Here is a 20,640-nt window from a genome sequence, read left to right on the forward strand (position 1 = left end):
AATTAAAATTAAACAAACAAATAAGGCTGCTCTTGCTCATCACTATTTAGTTATACTGGAGGCCACAACTGGCAAATCTGGCAAAATAAAAAAACCAGGAGGGAAAAAAATAAAACTGTATAAAATTTATTCAAATATATGATTTCCTATAAGAAAACTAAAATAATCAAAAGAGATAGTATTGGATTTAATTAATGTATAAAAAACAATTAAAGGAATAACATACAATTTTAATAAACTACATCACTGAAAAATATAAAATATCTGCAACCAAATGTGACAAAAGATATTAGACCTTAGAGCCAAACCATACTTAATAAGGTCTAAGAAAAAAGAAGTCCCATATTCATGGACTGGGGGACTCCATATCATAAACATGTTGATTCTTGCATAAACTGATCTATAAATTCAAAGTGATTCCCAAGGAACTCCCAAAGAGGAGTGTGTGTGCGTGTATGTAATCTGAGAAGCCAATTGTGAAATTTAAAGTCTACAGTCTACAAGTTCAAGAAACTCCTAGCATATAAAGTGAAGGGATTTATCGTACTAGATCAAGAATTATTGTAAACCTCCAGTAAATAAAATTGTGTAGTGTTGGCACTGGGTTATATGATCTGACTAATAAAACAGAAAAGAAAGCCTAGACACACATCAAAAATACATGAAAACTTACAACAAAGTTAACACTGCACATCAGAGAAGAAAAAAAAAAATTTTTCAAAAGATGGTTCTCAAACAGTTGATCAATAAAGTAAAAAAAGAAACCAGACTATTATTTCTCACCATACACAAAGATCAATTCCAGCTATTGTGCAGATTTAAATGTGAAATGCAAAATCACAGACCTTCTGTAAGAAAATATAGGTTAATATTTCCATGACCTTGAGACTGAGGGTGAAGGAAGATGAATCTGGCAATTAAAATTGAAAATGTCAATTCATCAAAAAACATCATAAACAGAGTAAGAAACCATAAACTGAGAAAAGATACTTGCAACACATATAACTGACAGTGGAATAATATCTAGACTGCAAAAGGAAATCCCACAAAACAATTTTTTAAAAGAAATTACTCAATAAAAAATTTTACAAAAGACTTGAACAGCACTTTGCAGAAAACCAACAAACACTTGAAGATAAAACCCCCTTAATAAATAACCTTCATGAGTTACAAAGTTCCCTAAGAAGATATTTCACACTGCCAAACAGGCAAAAGTCTGTCATGTGTAGGTGAAGATGTGGAATAACTGGGATATTTAAACATTGCTAGAAGAAACATACTGTTAAACTATTTTGGGAAACAAATTTGCACCACCTAGGTAAAAGTGAATGGAAATGATTTCCTACGACCCAGTAATTCTACTCCTAGATGTGCACTCTAAGCAGACTCACACATGTACAGGCACAAGACATAAAAGAATGTTCACAACTGAACTATATGAGGGGACAAAAAATGTCCAACAGTAGAATAAACTGTGAAGTGTGAATGTAACAGAACAACATACGACATGGGGCAATCGCAGAAAGGTAATGTGAAAAAGAGAGCTGCCGAATGCATACAGTAGGATCCTAGCATGTATGAAGCCAAATACATTGTTTAGAGATGCAGGCATGTGATAAATTGAGAACAAAAGGCAGATTATGATAAACACAAAATCCCGCCTCCTGAGCGGGGAGGGATTAAGATGTGGTTGGGAAGGGGCACACAAGAGACTGTAAAGCTATCAGTTGAACCTAATGGGTACACACATATGTACCTACATGTACACTAAATTATTTCTTATACTTCATATTTTATAAATTTCCCTATCTACTGAATATTTCATAAAAATAAATTTTAAAAAACTTCCATACTCTTCAGAGATGGCAATAGTCAAAAGACAGTGAGATGTCCAAATAAAGACAACTGTATGCCATAATTGAGCATATCCATAGGTATACTAAGATTGCCTATATTTAAAAAGAAGAAGACAAACATAAAAGTCAGGCCATGGGAGAACAATGCTTAATTATACGTAATTGTTTATTTAAAATAATTTTCCAAGTCTTCCAATGATTTAACAGGCTTTGCTTCACTTTTATCATCTCAAACAGCTAGAAATCAACACACACTTTTTGTATTGTATTTTACCACTATGTATGCTATTTTAACATTTTTCTTTATTAAGAACCAAATATATTGACCAATAAGCAGTATATATTTAAATTATCTTCTTGGGTAGCTCTGAGGTTGCTGATGGCTTCTTGGGATTAATCTGATGCTGGAAGCTATCTTAGGCCCTGTCTCTAACTCACTATGTTTCAGGCAAAACATGCCACAGTTCTAGGTCTGTTTTCTCATCTGCAAAATAAACACCCAAATTAGATGATACTTGTTGTTTTATCTGGCTATAAAATTCCATCACTGTATTCCCCATCATTTTCACTTACTTTTACTTAATCTTTATTTACTAATTTTCCACCTATAAAGCATAATTTTCCATACTCAAGTAAACATAAATTCATTTAAAAAAAACACAAACCCAAAATATTCTTATTCTATCTGCATTAATAGATAAAAAGGCTTTAGCTCTAATTTTCATTTTTTATTTCTACCTCTTAAAGTCAATGATAAAGTCACAAGTGTAAAATGAATGCATTTAAAAACATAAAAGATACACTTCAATGACAAGAAATATGCAACGATCATGAAAATCTACTGTACACTTTGCCAAGGTCAAAGAATGAAAGACAATATGGAAAAGTCAATCTTCAAATATATCCTTAACAAAAACTCTCTCCTACATAGTAAAAGCATCATCTAAACAGCAGCTCCAACCAAAAAAATTTTTTAAAAAAAGCAGGGGAGATGGGACAGATAACTTTCTCCAGGTTTTCCAGATAAAAACATGTGGTCACCAGGAATTCAAGGTAACTTCAAAAGCCGCATTTAATTCAAAATAAAATGAACATTTCTGACAGATGAAAACAGTATGAAACTGATTTTTTTTCTTTCCTAGATACAAATGATATGGGGCATTTCTTAACAGTTTAGTAATCATCTAAGAATAACTGTAGAAATAACCCCAATTCTACCATCCCAGCCACTGGTATAAAACAAACACCTTCCATGAAACTGTCTTTCACGTAACTAAAATATCCTCACTTACTTGGAACAATTTCGTGCTTACATGATCACAAACACTTGTTTTTAGATGCTGTGGGATTACTGGAGCTGAGATTTTTGAAACAATATCTGAATCTTAGCAGAAAGGTAATAATCCTTTCACTATACATTGATTGGGCTTCCTTAACCAAATCTGAGCAACTACTATAATAATAATGCTGGTGGTAGTCCATGATACTCTCAAATTTTTCCCTTTAAGAAATATATAAGCCATGTAACTCTAGCAAATATGTTACATTGTACACTTTCTTAACCCGGAATGGCTGTTTTCAGGCCTTATTAGGAAAACAAACAAACAATGGTAGTTACTACCTGTTTTTTATCATTCATAAGCTACAATAAAGTTCAAATATGGACAGTTTAATTGTGTGACATTAAGTAAAAAATGAAAACCATTATAGTTTTACCAAAAGAAACACAAAAAATATGGGAAGAAGTGAAATGAACAGGGCATAGGTCCCAAAGATTACATTATGATTCTCAACAGGATTTTCAAAACAAAGGGTATCTACATACAATTTCTGTGAATATTTCTTATACTAGAAAGATCCAAAGCAAATGTAGGCTCAGCCCTACCTTGTCAAAGATAAATATTCAGATAAACTATAAGTTCCATCTGCTAAAGTGCATCCGCTGACCAGGTCCACCCTGGCCCTGCTACTTACAGCCATCCAAGAAAGTGGCCTCACTCATGCTCATTCACTCATTCTGTGTCCTATCAAGAGTCACACAAAACAATGGTTTTGCTTTTTTTAAAAAACCAAATACTTTATATGGTGAACTACAGAAAAAACAATTCTAAATATACTTTTAAAATTCTAGAGAGTTGAGATAACCTCATTTCTTTAAATACTGAAAGTGTAAAGGGTCCATATAAAGAGTTGTATTAAGTATATACTTTCTATTTTAATAATTCACTTGCTGTGCTCTTAAAATCTCTATGAGAGAAGCAGATATTTTACCCATGTCTTTTGGTAAGAGATTCAAAAGCAGAAGTAGCAGGGCTGTAATATTTCATAAAATTTGTGGGATTTTTTTTAAAGCTAAATTATTCAATATCTTGTATTGTTATTGCACTCATGTATTGCCCGGAATATATATACAGCAACCCAGCAACAGTGATTGCAACACAAATAAGGTAAATAGGTCTACAAAGCATTTGATTTCCTTATTAGATAAATGAAGTTTTCATAGAGGAAATGCAAACAACTGCAATTCAGATCAGGTTATATAAGCTTAACAATTATTTAAACCTTATATAAAATTAAATCTAACCCTCACCACTACAAATCTGTAAGGAATCAGAAAAGGATTTATAGTACACAAGTCTTGACTACTGTTGCATTCCACTTTGAAACCACTCTAAGCTAAAACAATATTTTACCAAGATTTAAAGAAAAATAGATTTTATAAAAGGGATTCTTTTATTCACTGAATACATCATTTGTGTTACTGACAGAAACAAGTGATAATTTTTTTCCACTATAATTTGCTCTGATGAAAGAAGTAATTCTTTTAACTCCTAACAAATGCTACATTTTCAAGACTAAAGGAATTATCAGTAGGCATTCTTTCTTCTTGATCTAAGTTATTTGTCTCTAAAATATGTCAAGTAAGCTTTTAAAGATTCAGGGAGGGGCAGCTTCATGATTTTTTCTCTCAGTAAATTTTGAGGTGGCTCCTCTGGCTTCATCGCTTCACTGTGATCTTTTTCTTCCTCTTCTTTGTTATCTTCTTCCATTTTTTCATCCTCCTCACTGTCTAGAGGCTGAGGAATAAGCTGATTACCCACAAATACATAAGTGTTAATTCTCTGTTTAACTCTCTTTCTTTTCCTTTTGGGTGGAGCCCTTTGAGGAATCCCCTTGGCCTGCATCTCATCATTTATGAAATTTCTAAGTGTGCGTCGAATGTAAATACGAGCCAAGTCCTGTAGATTCCTGACAGCACAGGGAGCTAAAAACAAACCCAAAACACAAGAAAGAAAACATTAATCTATTGTTCACTTTTTTTCATAAAACAAAATGTGTTTCTTAGCACATTTTAGAAAATACACAAAATATAAAAACTCTACCTTTCATCTAACAAAGGTTTCGGAGTAGTCATCATATGCCAAGGACCAATGGATAGCACAGAAGTTAAAATGTACAGGGGCGTGTGTGTGTTTGTGTGTTGGCATTTATATGCATAAAAGTTCTCTGGAAGCGTAAGAATTTAGAAACAGGGTACATGACCATGGAATAATTAGGAGACAAGAGCAGGAGAGAGACTATCCTGCATATCTTTTATACTTTTTGATGTATAAATCATACGAAAAGTACTACCTATTCATAACAACAGAAGTGAGATCCCATCCCCTATATAGTTTTTGTTTCTTTGTTTTGAAACAAGGTCTCACTGTAGCCCAGGCTGATTGTGTAGTGGCACAATCATGGCTTACTGGAGCCTCAACCACCCAGGCTCAGGTGATCCTCCTGCCTCAGCCTCCCAAGTAGCTGGGACAGAAGTGCACGCCAGCACACCTGGATAATTTTTTAATTATTTGTAGAGAGGGAATCTTACTATGTTGCCTAGGCAGGTCTCTTTAACTCCTGAGCTCATGTGAGCCTCTCATCTCAGCCTCCCCAAATATTGAGGTTACAGGTGTAAGCCATCATGCCCGGCCCTCTATATGTAAACATGAACAAAAACCATCTGCTCTGCCCATTTTCCAAAATTGTTCACTAAGTTGTTTAACATTCATCAATAAGTAAGTATTAACCTATATCTGCCAGGCACTGTTAAAGAACCCACGTAGACACACTGGATGATTTAGATCACCAAGTCTGCACTCCCTGCACTTATGCAACTTACATAATCAGGGAGGAGTTGGTAAACAAAAATCAATTATAAAGAAGAAAAATAAGGAATACTAGAAAAAAAACAAAACATCAATGATATGACAGAAAAAGTGGGGTTCTGGTTTCTTTCTTTTTTGTTTTGAGACAAGAGCTTTGCTCTGTCACCAGGCTGTAGTGCAGTGGCGTGATCTCAGCTACTGTAATCTCCGCCTCCCGGGTCCAAGTGATTCTCCTGCCTCAGCCTCCTGAGTAGCTGGGCCTACAGGCGTGTGCTACCACGTCTGGCTAATTTTTTGTATTTTTAGTAGCGATGGGGTTTCACTGTGTTAGTCAGGATGGTCTCAATCTCCTGACCTTGTGATCCACCCGCCTTGGCCTCCCAAAGTGCCGGGATTACAGGCACGAGCCACCACACCTAGCCCTGGTTGCTTTCTATTGGGTGGTCATAAAGGTCTCCCTGAGAAGATCATGTCCTAGCTAAGATCTAGATGATGTAACAGCCATGTAAACATCTTGGAGGCAGAGGGAACAGCAGAGCCCTAAAAGGTAAACGAGCTTAGCATGTTAAAGGAGCTGAAGGAAGGCTAGTGCAGATGAAGTTCGGAGCATGAGAATAGCCGGAATACTTTGGTAATCCACTTGAAATATGAACACACTCTAATGGAGAGTGGCAGTATAGATGGGAGAGATGGACAAATTCCAGGTATAATACATTCTGAACATAGGATGGAAACGGATTGGCTGTAGGGGATGAGGGAGGGAAAAAAATAATCAAGGAAAACATCTAAGGTTTTGGCCTGAGCAACTGGGCAGATGCTGGTATCAGTTACTGACATGACAAAGACAGAGGAGAGAACAGGTTGAGAAGAAAATTTTAAAATGTACTTAGTTTGTGTTAGATGTGAATTGTCTATCATTTATCAAAAGTGGAGATTTCAGAGATAATTAACAACTACAATGTCATACTCGTCACCATTTTCAATGTTTTACAAGTAATAACTCAATGTTAGGAGATTACGTACTGAATGCAGGTTTTGACTGCAGAGGGTATGCTGCCTTTCCCACCATAAGCCACCATAAGATCACGACTCTGGAGCTCAGGGGCAAGGTCGGGGCTGGAGATGCTAATCCCATGTCAGCAGCCCATCGTGACATGCAAAGACCAAGAGTAGAGGAAAGCACCCAGAACTAAGCCTGAGAGAGCTCTGTGAAGGAACAGAGTGAAGAATAAATCTACCCTAAAGTTTTAGAAATTATAAAGGAGCTAGGAAATAGAAACTGTATCAGTCTTTTCAGCTGATCTTGGCTCTCGAATTTTTCTGTTACTGGTATTCTCTGTCAACACTGTAATTATGTTCTTCCTTTGCCAATACTGCATGCTATTCCAGCGATGTATCTTTCAATCCTAAATCATCAGAGGAATACCTGAAATTTATCAAGACCAACTGGACCCAGCATGGAAAAAGATTCAGACTTGACTTTAGTAGCTGCTAACACTCAGAACTCCTAAAGTAGCAGTCATGTGTGCTTCATTTAAAAGTTCTTTTGGGCCAGGCACAATGGCTCAAGCCTGTAATCCCAGCACTTTGAGAGGCTGAGGCAGACGGATCACTCGAGCCCATCATCTTGAGACCAGTCTGGACAACATGGTGAAATCCTGTCTCTACAAAAAAAAAGAAAAATTAGCCGGGCATGGTGGTACATGCCTGTAGTCCCAGCTACTCAGTAGGTTGAGATGGGAGGATCATCTGAGCCTGGGTAGGTCAAGGCTGCAGTGAGCCATGGTCATGCCACTGCACTACAGCCTGGGTAACAGAGTGAGACCCTGTCTCAAAAAATTTAAGAAATAAAATAAAAAAGTTCTTTTGACTGACACAAAACCTTTTAGATAAGTCTCAGTCCTAATTATTCAAACATCCTCCATATTGTCTATTCCTTAAGAGTACCTTGTTTCCAATGCCTCCAGTTATGAGATTAGGATTTAACAGATGAGACAATACTAATCCTGACTGCTAGGAAAACTTATTTTAAATTTAAATAGAAAAAGAAGGAATCCTCCCTAACTCATTTTACGAGGCCAGCATCATCCTGATACCAAAACCTGGTAGAGACACAACAAAAAAAGAAAATTTCAGGTCAATATCCCTGATGAACATCGATGGGAAAATCCTCAATAAAATACTGGCAAACCGAATCCAGCAGCACATTAAAAAGCTTATCCACCATGATCAAGTCTGCTTTATCCCTGGGATGCAAAGATGGTTTAACATATGCAAATCAATAAACGTAATCCATCACATAAACAGAACCAACAACAAAAACCGTATGACTATCTCAATAGATGCAGAAAAGGCCTTTGACAAAATTCCACACTCCTTCATGCTAAAAAAACTCAATAAATTTGACATTGATGGAACATATCTCAAAATAATAAGAGATATTTATGACAAACCCACAGCCAATATCATACTGAATAGGCAAAAACTGGAAGCATTCTCTTTGAAAACCAGCACAAGACAACGATGTCCTCTCTCACCACTCCTATTCAACATAATATTGGAAGTTCTGGCCAGAGCAATCAGATAAGAGAAAGAAATAAAGGGTACTCAAATAGGAAGAAAGTAAGTCAAATTGTCTCTGTTTGCAGATGACATGATTGTATACTTAGAAAACCCCATCATCTCAGCCCAAAATCTCCTGAAGCTGATAAGCAACTTTAGCAAAGTCCCAGGATACAATTCAATGTGCAAAAATCACAAGCATTCCTATACATCAAGAACTCCTAAAGTAACAGACAAACAGAGAGCCAAATCATGAGTGAACTCCCATTCACAACAGCTACTAAGAGAATGAAATATCTAGGAATCCAACTTACAAGGGATGTGAAGGACCTCTTCAAGAAGAACTACAAACCACTGCTCAAGGAAATAACAGAGGACACAAACAAATGGAAAAACATTCCATGCTCATGGATAGGAGAATCAATATCATGAAAATGGCCATACTGTCTAAAATAATTTATAGATTCAATGCTATCCCCATCAAGCTACCATTGACTTTCTTCACAGAATTGGAAAAAACTACTTTAAACTTCATATAGAACCCAAAAAGAGCCTGCATAGCCAAAACAATCTTAAACAAAAAGAACAAAGCTGGAGGCATCACACTACAGGACTTCAAACTATACTACAAGACTACAGTAACCAAAACTGTATAGTACTAGTACCAAAACACATATACAGACCAATGGAACAGAACAGAGGCCTCAGAAATAACACTACACATCTACAACCATCTGATCTTTGACAAACCTAACAAAAACAAGCAATGGGGAACAGATTCCCTATTTAATAAATGGTGTTGGAAAAACTGGCTAGCCATATACAGAAAACTGAAACTGCACACCTTCCTTACACTTTACACAAAAATCAACTCAAGATGGATTAAAGACTTAAACATAAAACCTAAAACCATAAAAACCCTAGAAGAAAACCTAGGCAATACCATTCAGGACATAAGGATGGACAAAGACTTCATGACTAAAACACCAAAAGCAATGGCAACAAATGAAAAAACTGACAAACGGGTACAAATTAAGCTAAAGAGCTTCTGCACAGCAAAAGAAACTATCATTACAGTAAACAGGCAACCTATCGAATGGGAGAAAATTTTTGCAATCTATCCATCTGACAAAGGTCTAATATCCAGAATCTACAAAGAATTTGAACAAATTTACAAGAAACAAACAAACCCCATCAAAAAATGAGCAAAGGATATGAACAGACACTTCTCAAAAGAATACATTTATGTGGCCAACAAACATATGAAAAAAAGCTCATGATCACTGGTCATTAGAGAAATGCAAATCAAAACTACAATAAGATACCACCTCCAGCCAGTTAGAATGGCGATCATTAAAAAGTCAGGGAACAACAGAAGCCGGCGAGGATGTGGAGAAATAGGAATGCTTTTACACTGTTGGTGGGAGTGTAAATTAGTTCAATCATTGTGGAAGACAGTGTGGCAATTCCTCAGGGATCTAGAGCCAGAAATATCATTTGACCTAGGAATCCCATTACTGGGTATATACTTAAAGGATTATAAATCATTCCACTGTGCATGTAAACATACATGCACACGTATGTTTATTGCAGCACTATTCACAATCGCAAAGACTTGGAACCAACACAAATACTCATCTGTGATAGACTTGATAAAGAAAATGTGGCATATATACACCAATTATGAAACAATTTTTCATAACAATTTATGAAGTCTCTTCTGTCCCTGAACTTTAAACAATGCATCTTTCTTTTTAGAATGTCTTCTCCCCAACCCCAATAAAAAAAAACCACAGAAAGAAACAGGATTTTTAAATTTAATAAAATTAGTGGCGAACCAAGATGAAAAATTATGACTCCACTTTAGTAAGTTGTTTAATATGAGCAATTTGATTACTACAAGATACATTTGGCAAATATTTTCTATATTATTTTTGGTTTTTTTTATAGTCGCATTCTTTCATATTTTAATTCCCTACAATTAAGGAATAATGTCCTCTCAACAGCAAGCTATTTTGACTTACTTCTATACACCCACAAAAACTTATTCTCCATACATCCTATTAAATTTTGGCAAATACTAATTTTTAAAACTTTTTTCATGCTCTGACTATTACTATATGAAGCTTTTATTTTTTAGAAATTCACATAATTCCTGACTTTTTATAAGTTACTGTTGGTTACTGATGACTTTTCTCTTTATTGTAGAATTTCAAGTACAGTAGTCTCCCTTTATGCAGTTTCACCTTCCACGGTTTCTGCTTTCTACGGTCAACCAAGGTCTGAAAATATTAAATGGAAAATTTGAGAAAGAAGTAATTCATACATTTTAAATTGTGAGCTGTTCTGAGTAGTGTAGTACAATTTCATGCTGTCCTGCCTGGGATGTGAATCATCCCTCTGTCTACCATTTCCGCACCATATATACCACCCATCTGTTAGTAACTTAGCAGCTGCCTCAGTTATCAGATAGAAAAAACATAATACATACAGGATTTTGTACTATTTGCAGGCCCAGGCATCCCCTGGAGGGTAATGGAACATATCCCCCAAGGATAAGGAGTGATGACTGCATACACAGAAAAGAGTCAATGGTTTAATAACTCCCATATATCTGGGCACTCAGCTTCAACAATTATCACTCTTCCCATCACCACCCCAGATTATTTTGATGAAATATTTAGACATATCATTTAGTCTGTAAATATTTCAGAGGTATAATGGATTTTTTTTTTAATTTAGGCTCCTTTCCATTTTACTCTATTCTATTGAATTTATTCCTATTTTACATTCACTGTTACAAATGTCATTCAATCCAACCAATAGCAGTCTTACCAGCTACTTAGATTTGTGTTGAAATTCTTAAAATGAGGGAAAATGGAAATTGTGCATTCATAGCATATTATCTATGTCATTAATGAATTATGTTATTATAAAAACATATTTACAACCAAAATGCTTCTAAAATAAACAAGAAAACGATCAGATAAAAAATAGAATGACTATTGATAGAATTCTGAGATTTTAACAGTGTCAAAGTAAAATAGTTAAATAGCTGCTGCACAGAAATCAACAAGGGATTCTATAGGCATTCTTAGGTATGACACTTATGGTTGGGCCACTGTCAAAGCCAAGCTGTGTCAGAAAATTTTTTCATTACTTCCTTTTATTACTTCCCATCCAGTTAGGATAATTAAAACAAAATTATCATAAACTATAATTCTAGTGTTTGAAAACTAGGAAGGAGAAAATAGTTTTGTTATTATTGTTGCAAGGAGTTTTAAGTAGGGACTGGTAACTACAGTATAGCCTACTATTGCAAATAGTACTAATATGGCATAAATATATAGAGTATACAGATAGTCCCTGACTTCTAATGGTTCAATGTAGGATTTTTCCACTTTACAATGTGTTTATCAGGATGTAACCCCACCTTACGCTGAGGAGCTCCTTATGTCTCACGATGGGGTTCGGGTTTCTACTAAATGAGTATCACTCTTGCAACCAAAGTAAGGTCAAACCATCCTAAGCTGGGGACCATGTGCTGTGTTACCAGCATTAAATCCATTTTCCACTCAACAACGTTCATGATTTACAATGGGTTTATCTGGCCATAGTCCCACCATAAGTCGAGAAGCATCTGTAGTCTACCAAAAAGTAGACTTCATGGAAACAATCATATAATGCATACACAGCCAAGTGATAATCACTGATTCTGGTGCTAGAAAGAAATGGACGTCCTATATTTTTCTGTGTCTCAGTGATACCTGTTTTTGACTAGATGGGAAGTTTAAATAAACATTTCAACACAGTAAACTCATGTTTCCAGTCTCCTTTATGATAATCCTTTGTTTTTTTATCATTCTTATTTTAGCTTTAATTTTGTTTTATATGGACTGTTACATATGGATTAAAATCCTTTTTGTAAGTAGCGAAAGTATAGATTACTAACAAGTATATTTGGAAAAACTGGTTGCTAACATTTTCTGAATTATGAAAGGTTGAAACTGTTTTAGAACTGACTGCTTAACTTCTTTCTAAATGAGATCACAATAACAGCACAGAATCAGAATCTATGACTCTCACAAATCTGTAAAGAGTGGTCAACGTATCACCTTTGACAGTGGCTCCCATTAGAGAAAAATGCTTGCAAAGCACTCTCCCAAGCTCAAGCTGAAGAAACATTTACTCCGCTAACACTCTGAGCAAGCAACACTCACCATAGAGCCATGACAGCCTCTCTGCATCATCGCACACATTCTTCCTAAGGGTGGAGGAATGGCTAGGCTTGTATATTTCAGGTATATAAAAAGCAGCTGGCCATGTTTGGCTGTCATTCCTTTCTCTTTTCCTCTGGGATGTGCCTACTTTCGTCTGGGACTCACACACATTGACTAGGCTCTGTTCACCATATATTTACAGGTAGACTCTCATGGTGGCAGGCTGGCGCCACTGCCTGAAACTGGGTGGGTGGTTGGGTCTAATGTAAGGGTTGTGAAACCCTGTCTCTACTAAATATACAAAAACTAGCCAGGCATGGTGGTGGGAACCTGTAATCCCAGCTACTCAGGAGGCCAAAGCAGAAGAATTGCTTGAGCCCAGGAGGCAGAGACTGCAGTGAGCTGAGATTGTGCCACTGCATTACGGCCTGGGTGACACAGTGAGACTCCATCGTAAAAACAAAACAAAACAAACATTACTTCATATAATTTTCAAAAACACTCCAAATGTCCCAAAGTCATGCGGCTCAAAAGAGAGTAGAATGAACACTGAAAATAAAATTGTATCTTTCTATAAACCCAAGTTCCTATGAAATAAATTCATTTAACAGGCAAACTAAGTCAAGAGGTTCCTTTTTGGTAAAGAATTTTACCTCATGGTTAAAAATACTATGATCTAAGCCAAACCAATTAATACCACTCTCTCCTCTCCATTTCAAGCTCTCATTTGCTCCATTACGTTGATCACTCCCTCCTTGAAACTTTTCTTTCTTGGTTTTCAACACCCTGGGACCTGACCCTAGTTTGCCCCCACCACCTTTGACCCTTCCTTCGCTAATCCATTTTCCTCCATTTTATCTCTAAATTGGTGAACCTCAGGTCCAACTCCAATATCTCTTCTTTATTTCTACTCTCCGCTAAGTGATCTCATCCATTTCTATCTATCCCTAGCCTAAAATGCCATGTTCATGTTGAGGGGTCTCCATTTATACCTTGCTCATGAAGCAGGTTTGTGCCACCTGACATTTGTCTGTATGGTAACAGACAACTCAAACACGATTAAAGGAAAATGTCAGATCTTTCTATTCCTATTTCCAAATTATGCCACTTCCAGTCTTCCTAGCAATAGTAAATAACACCAGCACTCAGCTAGCCTCAAGGGAAAACAAATTCCTCTTTTCCCTTCACCCACACTCTCCCCAGTCAGCTATTCTTCTGCCTTCAGACAACACTATCCACACCAACATCCACTCTCCCGTAGGTGTAAGAAAAGCCTCCTGACTGGCCTGCCTGCCTTTTTTTCCTATGATAATCCATCCTCCACAGCCAGCCAATGAGCTTCTGCCACTCTGGACTCTATGCCTGGTCTGGGAATGACCAAGTTCTCTTCAGACTAGATAAAGCCTTTTGTATTTATTGTCTCTCTGTATGAAAAAATGCTGCCACTAAATCTTGATGTGGCAAGTTTTTTTATATCATTCTGGTCATAATTTAGATGTTGCTTTGGCAGAAAGGTCTTCCTTACCACCATACCTATAGTAGATACCCTTCCCACAACCAGTAACTTGCCACATCACAAACCATAATTAATAAATTTGGTTTTGGTTTGACCTGCCCCTTCTTCTTATGTTTCCATGAAGGTAGCTAACAGTGTCTGGTATAAGGTGAGGGCTTTACTTTACCAAAAAAAAAAAAAAAAAAAAAAAACTGAGGCCCAGCGAAGTGGCTCATGCCTATAATTCTAGCACTTTGGGAGGCTGAGGCAGGTAGACCACTTGAGGTCAGATGTTTGAGACCAGCCTGGCCAACATGGTGAAACAGCATCTCTTCTAAAAATACAAAAATCAGCCAGGCGTGGTGGCGCACACCTGTAATCCCAGCTACTTGGGTGTCTGAGGAACAAGAATCACTTGAACCCAGGAGGCGGATGTTGTAGTGAGCCGACATGGCACCACTGCACTCGAGCCTGGGCAACACAACGAGACTCTGTCTCCAAAAAAAAAAAGGTTGAATAAATCCACTAAATATCTTACTGTATAAGTATTTAATTCTTCATAATTACATAGTTTTAAATCCCAAGCATAAAAGCCAAACACCGTAAGTCACAATCCAATCAGAAAATATGAAGAGCTACTTACGGAGTCCCACAGAATCTGGTTTGCCATTATCATTCTTACTTGGTTGCACAAGTGGAGCAAATGAAACAGCAAGGATATTTTTACTTTCCCAAGTGTTCTGTCCAGTACGCATAATCTGTGTTAACTATTTAGAGAAAAAAAAGAAAGAAAGAAAGTGAACAGCTTAATCCCAGCAATGTGGTCACCTTACAGTCAAAACTGTTTTAAGGGAACAACTGCCAGTCAGAGCTATACAATCACTTATATTTAAATGTGACCAAATTAATTCCATTTAAATATTTACTATAAAATATAAAAGGAATGAAACTATTTGCTGTTAATACAGATATTTTAATGCAAATGGGATACTCAAATATGGCCAAGTGAGTCTGCAATGTTAGATTTGTGGTCTGACAGTGTCTAGAAGAAGCACTACAATCCATACATGCCATTGCCTTTCAAAATACATGTCTGAGACAGGTTCAGTAATTTGGTTAAGGCATTATATTAATAAGACCATATTTTGACTACATGTTGACTTCATGCTCTTCCATGATATTAATGGAATACAGATTCTAATTCGACCCCCAACTTGATATCTCACAAATCAATGTAATTATAAAGAGACTAGAAGTTTTATCATTTCAGCAAACGCCCATCACTGGTCACAGGAAAAAAATATTAGCTCAATACACATCTTGTTCAGGTTTCATTAGTATATTCAACTTCTATCACAAAAAGCAGCTCATTACTACATATGATGTTTGTAAAATAGTATACAGTAAATGTTTAACAAAATATTGATGAGAAAGTCACATTTTACATATTTGAAAATGTATTGTTAAAGGAAAACAAAACAAAAAAAATTGTTTAACTGGGAGTCTAAGCCCTGGAAGCATTCTAATAACATTTTTCCATGAACTTTTAAAAATGAATATTGATATACTCTTGCCCTTTTTAATATCTGACAAATGATTTGCTACAGAGCACAGTTCATGGTGATAGTGAGATCCACTGAGCTGCAAATGACACATGGTGATGTTAAGGGATCCCAAGATAAATAAAAATAAACTCCACAACTATCATGCTAGGACCCAGTCATCTTAGATACTCTACCTCAACTACACAAACTGCAGGTATTTTAAACATTTCAGATTTCAGTTAATGTAAACATAAAAGATATTTTTTAAATGTGTTTTTATAACTTTTTTAAGTAATTTGCTTTTGAAAGGTATACCCGTTTTCTGAGTAAATTAGTATTTCATACATTATACCTAATAATTCTAAACCAAGGCTAAAAAAGTAAAATTAATAATGTTCATAAATAGCTGCAGAATATTTTCTAATGAGTCTACTTGGTAATAATGAAGATTTTTTTAGTTCACTTGTTTTCTTAATGAAGTTAAATAGTTCAAAATCAAACCACAAAGAGGATTTCTTTTCTTTTCTGAGACAGGGTCTCACTTTGTCCCCCAGGCTGGATGCAGAGGCATAATCATGGCACACTGCAGCCTCAACCTCCCGGGCTCAAGTGATCCTCCCACCTCAGCCTTCTGAGTAGCTGAGACTACAGGTGCATCAACATGCCTGGATAATTTTTGTATCTGTTTGTAGAGACGGGGTTTTGCCATGTTGCCCCGACTTGTCTTGAACTCTAGGGCTCAAGCGATCTGCCTGCCTTAGCTTCCCAAAGTGCCGAGATTACAGGCGTGAGCCACCATGCCTGGCTAGGATTTCCTTTCGACACGTTCAAAGAACTGAAGAATATGGGAAACTGAGCAGCTAGTAGAGATCATCACATCCAACTTTTGGGAAAGCAAACTAAAGAAGAAAGCAGCTTGCTGAACACCAGGCACAGGGAGTAACTGAGCTGAGTTGAAAGCCCAAGTTACCTCTCGTCATAGTAGAGAGATATTTTCTCTATCTCCTTTGTTTAAATAATTAAGATGTTTCAAGTTTTGTCTAAACAAATAAGACAGATCTGGTGAAAAGTATTTTTTCTTTAAAAGTTACAATGTACCTTTCACTGAATAAAATTCCTCAACCTTAAACAAATGTGCTTGCTTCCTAAGCCACTAAAGAAAAGGAGTGGAAGTTACCTGATCCTCTATAGGCATGACTAATATGCCTCCAACTTTTAGTAATATTTTCATGTAGTTTTCATGGTCTTTCTGGACTCCAGCTCCACAATAAATTCGATCATACTGATGACTGTCAGATGCTATCTGGAGGCAATTACCGACAACAAATGCAGGTTCACAGAACTCAAATCTGCATTGAAAAACAAACATATTTTAATTCATTTAAGCAAAATATTAGATCTAAAAAATTTACCATAATCCAGTCCTTTGAAATAATGGAAGTTACCAAAATTAATTATAAGGATAAAATGATTATAAACTTTATTTAAATATAATATTTATTAAGTTTAGCACTCATCAAATATATTGTTTTATTATCAATAACATAGGACAGACGTGTTTTCAAAACATTAACATTTTTGGCCACACTGAAACCTCACTTAAGTCTTAAGAAATAAATATAACGAAAAGCTCATCACAACCTCAATATTGTGACACTCCCAAAGTAACATATGATAACAATGAGAATCATAAGGATCAATAAATGAGAAAAGGCTTCACTTTGCATTGTCCTTTCCAAAAAAGGTGAGGGGCCAGCAGAAATGAGAAAGGTTTGTATAGAATTCATCTCAGTTTGACATTTTTGCTGAAGGTAAAAGTGGGAGAGCTTTGTCAAAAAAAAGATACGAGTGTCCCCACCACACACCCCTGCAACCAGTAAGGTTAGGAAGAGTTTCTAATAAATTTTGACTGAGGAACATTACTGATTGGGACAAAGACCAGAATGAATACTAGTTTTTTCATGTTGCTGCTTTGGTCCTGATGATCTCCCTAAGCAACATGAGATATGGTTTCAAAGGTATTTTATCTGGGCTGCTTGGTCCTGGTGACAGTGTTGGTTCATGGTACACAGAGTTACGCTTTTACAAACTATCCTACTTGGACTTCTACTTTATTTCTTAAATTTTGATAAAAACAAAACTGAAAACAGGCTCTAATATAAATGTAATTAAAACCCCAACGCACTAATAAGACAGGTAATCTTATTAAAATTAATTCGTATTCTTTCACTTTTACGCTGAATAAGGTTAATATGATCATAGAGCAAAAGCACACTATTATTTAAGGATGAAATAATTTACATTAAAAGGTTTGGCATGCAGTGAAAAATAACACTGATCTGAATCACAATCATTTTTACTCTGTAAAATATATTCTGTCCTTTAGTAATTAATAGACTTATTACACAATTAAGTTTCCATTCAGAGTCACTAAAACACAGACACATCTATTTCCTAAAGAAGAAAATTTACCCAAATCTATGCCCTGTTCTTCATTTCTTGTCTTTTTGGTGGAAGGGGACAGAAGGTGGGATGAGAAGGGTCAAGGGTATCCCTGTACTATTGTCTCCATGCCCCAACGCTAAGGCAGTCCATGCTCCATTATTTCTTTTACTGTAACTGTCACCTCACTGATCACATTTTTCAGGTCTCTCTTCCATCCCTTTGCTCTCTACTGCGCAGGATAAGTTCAAGCTCCTAGGAGTGCTCCGTGGGGAATCTTTATGAGTCTACTGTCAAGTCGTTCTACTAGACTCCTTTCCTGTCTATGCCCCAGCCTGAACATACTACTCTGCAGGCAGACTGAATTACTTGCTTCTAATTCGTTACAAGAACCATCACACAGTGTTTTGAAATCCTGCATCTGTGTATGTGCTGTTCCCTTAACTTAAAATATCCTTCCCCTCTCCTTCTACTCTTAATGCCTGATATCCCTTCAAGATATAGCTCAAATATCAGCTTTGCAATGAAATCTTACTCCATTCTTTAATAGCATCTCATCCTTTCTACTTGCACAGCACACACAAAATGTGAATTTACCTATGTTAGAGAATCGTATTTAATTTCTCTTTTATACTCAAAACTATGCCATAATCTTGGATTTTTAAAAATATAGTCAAAATATAATTTTTGGCTTTTAAGTAATTAGATACTGTAGATCACATGGTTTAATCATCTTATCACAGTAAGCATTCTTTAAAAATAAGTTGGACTATTTCAGTAAGGTCTACCTAAAAACTTTATAGAAATTCATTTTAAATGCTTTAATTTTATCATAATTTATTTCAACCTCATAATTTTCAGAATGAGACTAAAGAATTTAAATAATTAAAAATGTTTGAATTATTAAACCTCTTTATCAGATACATTAAATCAATTAAAAAATATGCTTATAGTTTTAAAAGCTTCCTACTAGTTAAAAATATGTGGTAGCTTACAGAACTATTGCCAAGGAAAACACCACTACAGGTAATGACAACTTACAATTAAAACCACTTTTCATATTAGTGGTATTTTATACACATTCATCACAGCAAAATAAGTTAGAAATAATTTAGTGTTTGATTCTAAAATTAAATGTGTGCTTTGGACAAGTTACCTGATACCACTAATTGCACACTTCCTTCAGTCAAATACTATTTGCTGAGCACTAGCTTTGTGCAGTGACTGAGAATACAATGGGAGACACTCATGTTTATCTCTAATGGAAGAGACAAACATCAAACAATCCTATTAATTGAAATATAAATTACAACTGTGATAAATGCTCTAAAGGGAAACTGACAGGCATGGGGATCAGAGAAGGGCTCCCTGAGAAATGGCAAGCTGGGATCTGAAAGGTGAGACAGGACAATCTAGAGCTGCCTTATCAAGATGAAAGCCACCAACCACTGTGGAGAGTAAAATCTTAAAATGTGGCTAGTCCAAGATCAGAGACTTTTTAAAACAATGTAAAATATCTAATTCTTTTTATATTTGCATATTAAAATATATATACTTTTTAATAGTCACCTAAAATGAAAATACTAAATAACTACCCTTTTACTTAACAAAGAGTTGCTTCTAATACTTTAACACAATCTTCCCTTTGAAACATTTTTAAAATGTATTTTCCTGCTATCTCTTTGAATATTTCTTCTGAATTTAATTGTATCTCCATCACCTATTAGTCCTCAAAACACATGTATTAAATAAATGAACTAAACAAAAAAAGAAACATAAATTTTTAACTTTTCTACCTACCAACGTTGAATATGAACCCAAATTTGACAAATTAAATATGCTAATCACAAAAATCGCAGGAGTAGAAGAGCAGCTTTTCTAGAAATAAAGTTACAGAAAAAGCATATGCTTATGGTACTTCTTTTAATTGTTTTAATTTTTAAAATATAGACACAGAGTCTCGCTATGTTGCCCAGGCTGGTCTCGTACTCCTGGCCTCAAGTGATCCCCCCACTCCAGCTTCCCAAAATGCTGGGATTACAGGCGTAAGCCACTGCGATCAGCCACCTATGGTACTTCTCTGTAGTAACATAATGGTTTATGTTTTGTTAAATTGGTTATTATAATAACTGTAACTTCATGTTACAGAATACAGTTTTTTTCCCAACATGCCAAAAAAGGAACAACAAAATAAACTCTTGCCTCTAATGAATAATCAACTCTCCTATAACTAAAAAGCAGGTTTTTCTTGGACCAGGGGGGTCTTTCTGAAGATCTCCAATCAACCGACCTTATTATTCTAGTAAACAACATGAATGTTTTTCCCTCTAATGTAAAGCAGAACAAGTATATCTACTTCTATCTAAGGGAAAT

General features: G+C 35.8%; 1 protein-coding gene across 9 annotated transcripts in view; it reads right to left on the reverse strand.

The window, feature by feature from the left end:
• The window catches only part of PCMTD1 (protein-L-isoaspartate (D-aspartate) O-methyltransferase domain containing 1), a 113,389-nt gene that overhangs the window by 29,944 nt on the left and 62,805 nt on the right, over window positions 1-20,640 (reverse strand). For 5 of the 9 annotated variants that reach the window (XM_009213027.3, XM_003902732.4, XM_009213024.3 and 2 more), the window contains 3 exons: window positions 17,003-17,174; window positions 14,925-15,048; window positions 2,004-5,121 (listed from right to left, as the gene is read on the reverse strand). In XM_009213027.3, coding sequence (XP_009211291.1) covers window positions 4,754-5,121; window positions 14,925-15,048; window positions 17,003-17,174 — 664 coding nt within the window. In that variant the 3' untranslated portion in view covers window positions 2,004-4,753. Of the gene's footprint in view, window positions 1-2,003; window positions 5,122-10,369; window positions 10,849-14,924; window positions 15,049-17,002; window positions 17,175-20,640 lie in introns of those variants that run through there. The other 4 variants (XR_002523792.2, XM_009213023.3, XM_031669556.1 and 1 more) reach the window with 4 other exon arrangements.

This window comes from Papio anubis, chromosome 8 (genome assembly GCF_008728515.1).
Source record: "Papio anubis isolate 15944 chromosome 8, Panubis1.0, whole genome shotgun sequence".
Classification (NCBI taxonomy): Eukaryota; Metazoa; Chordata; class Mammalia; order Primates; family Cercopithecidae; genus Papio; species Papio anubis.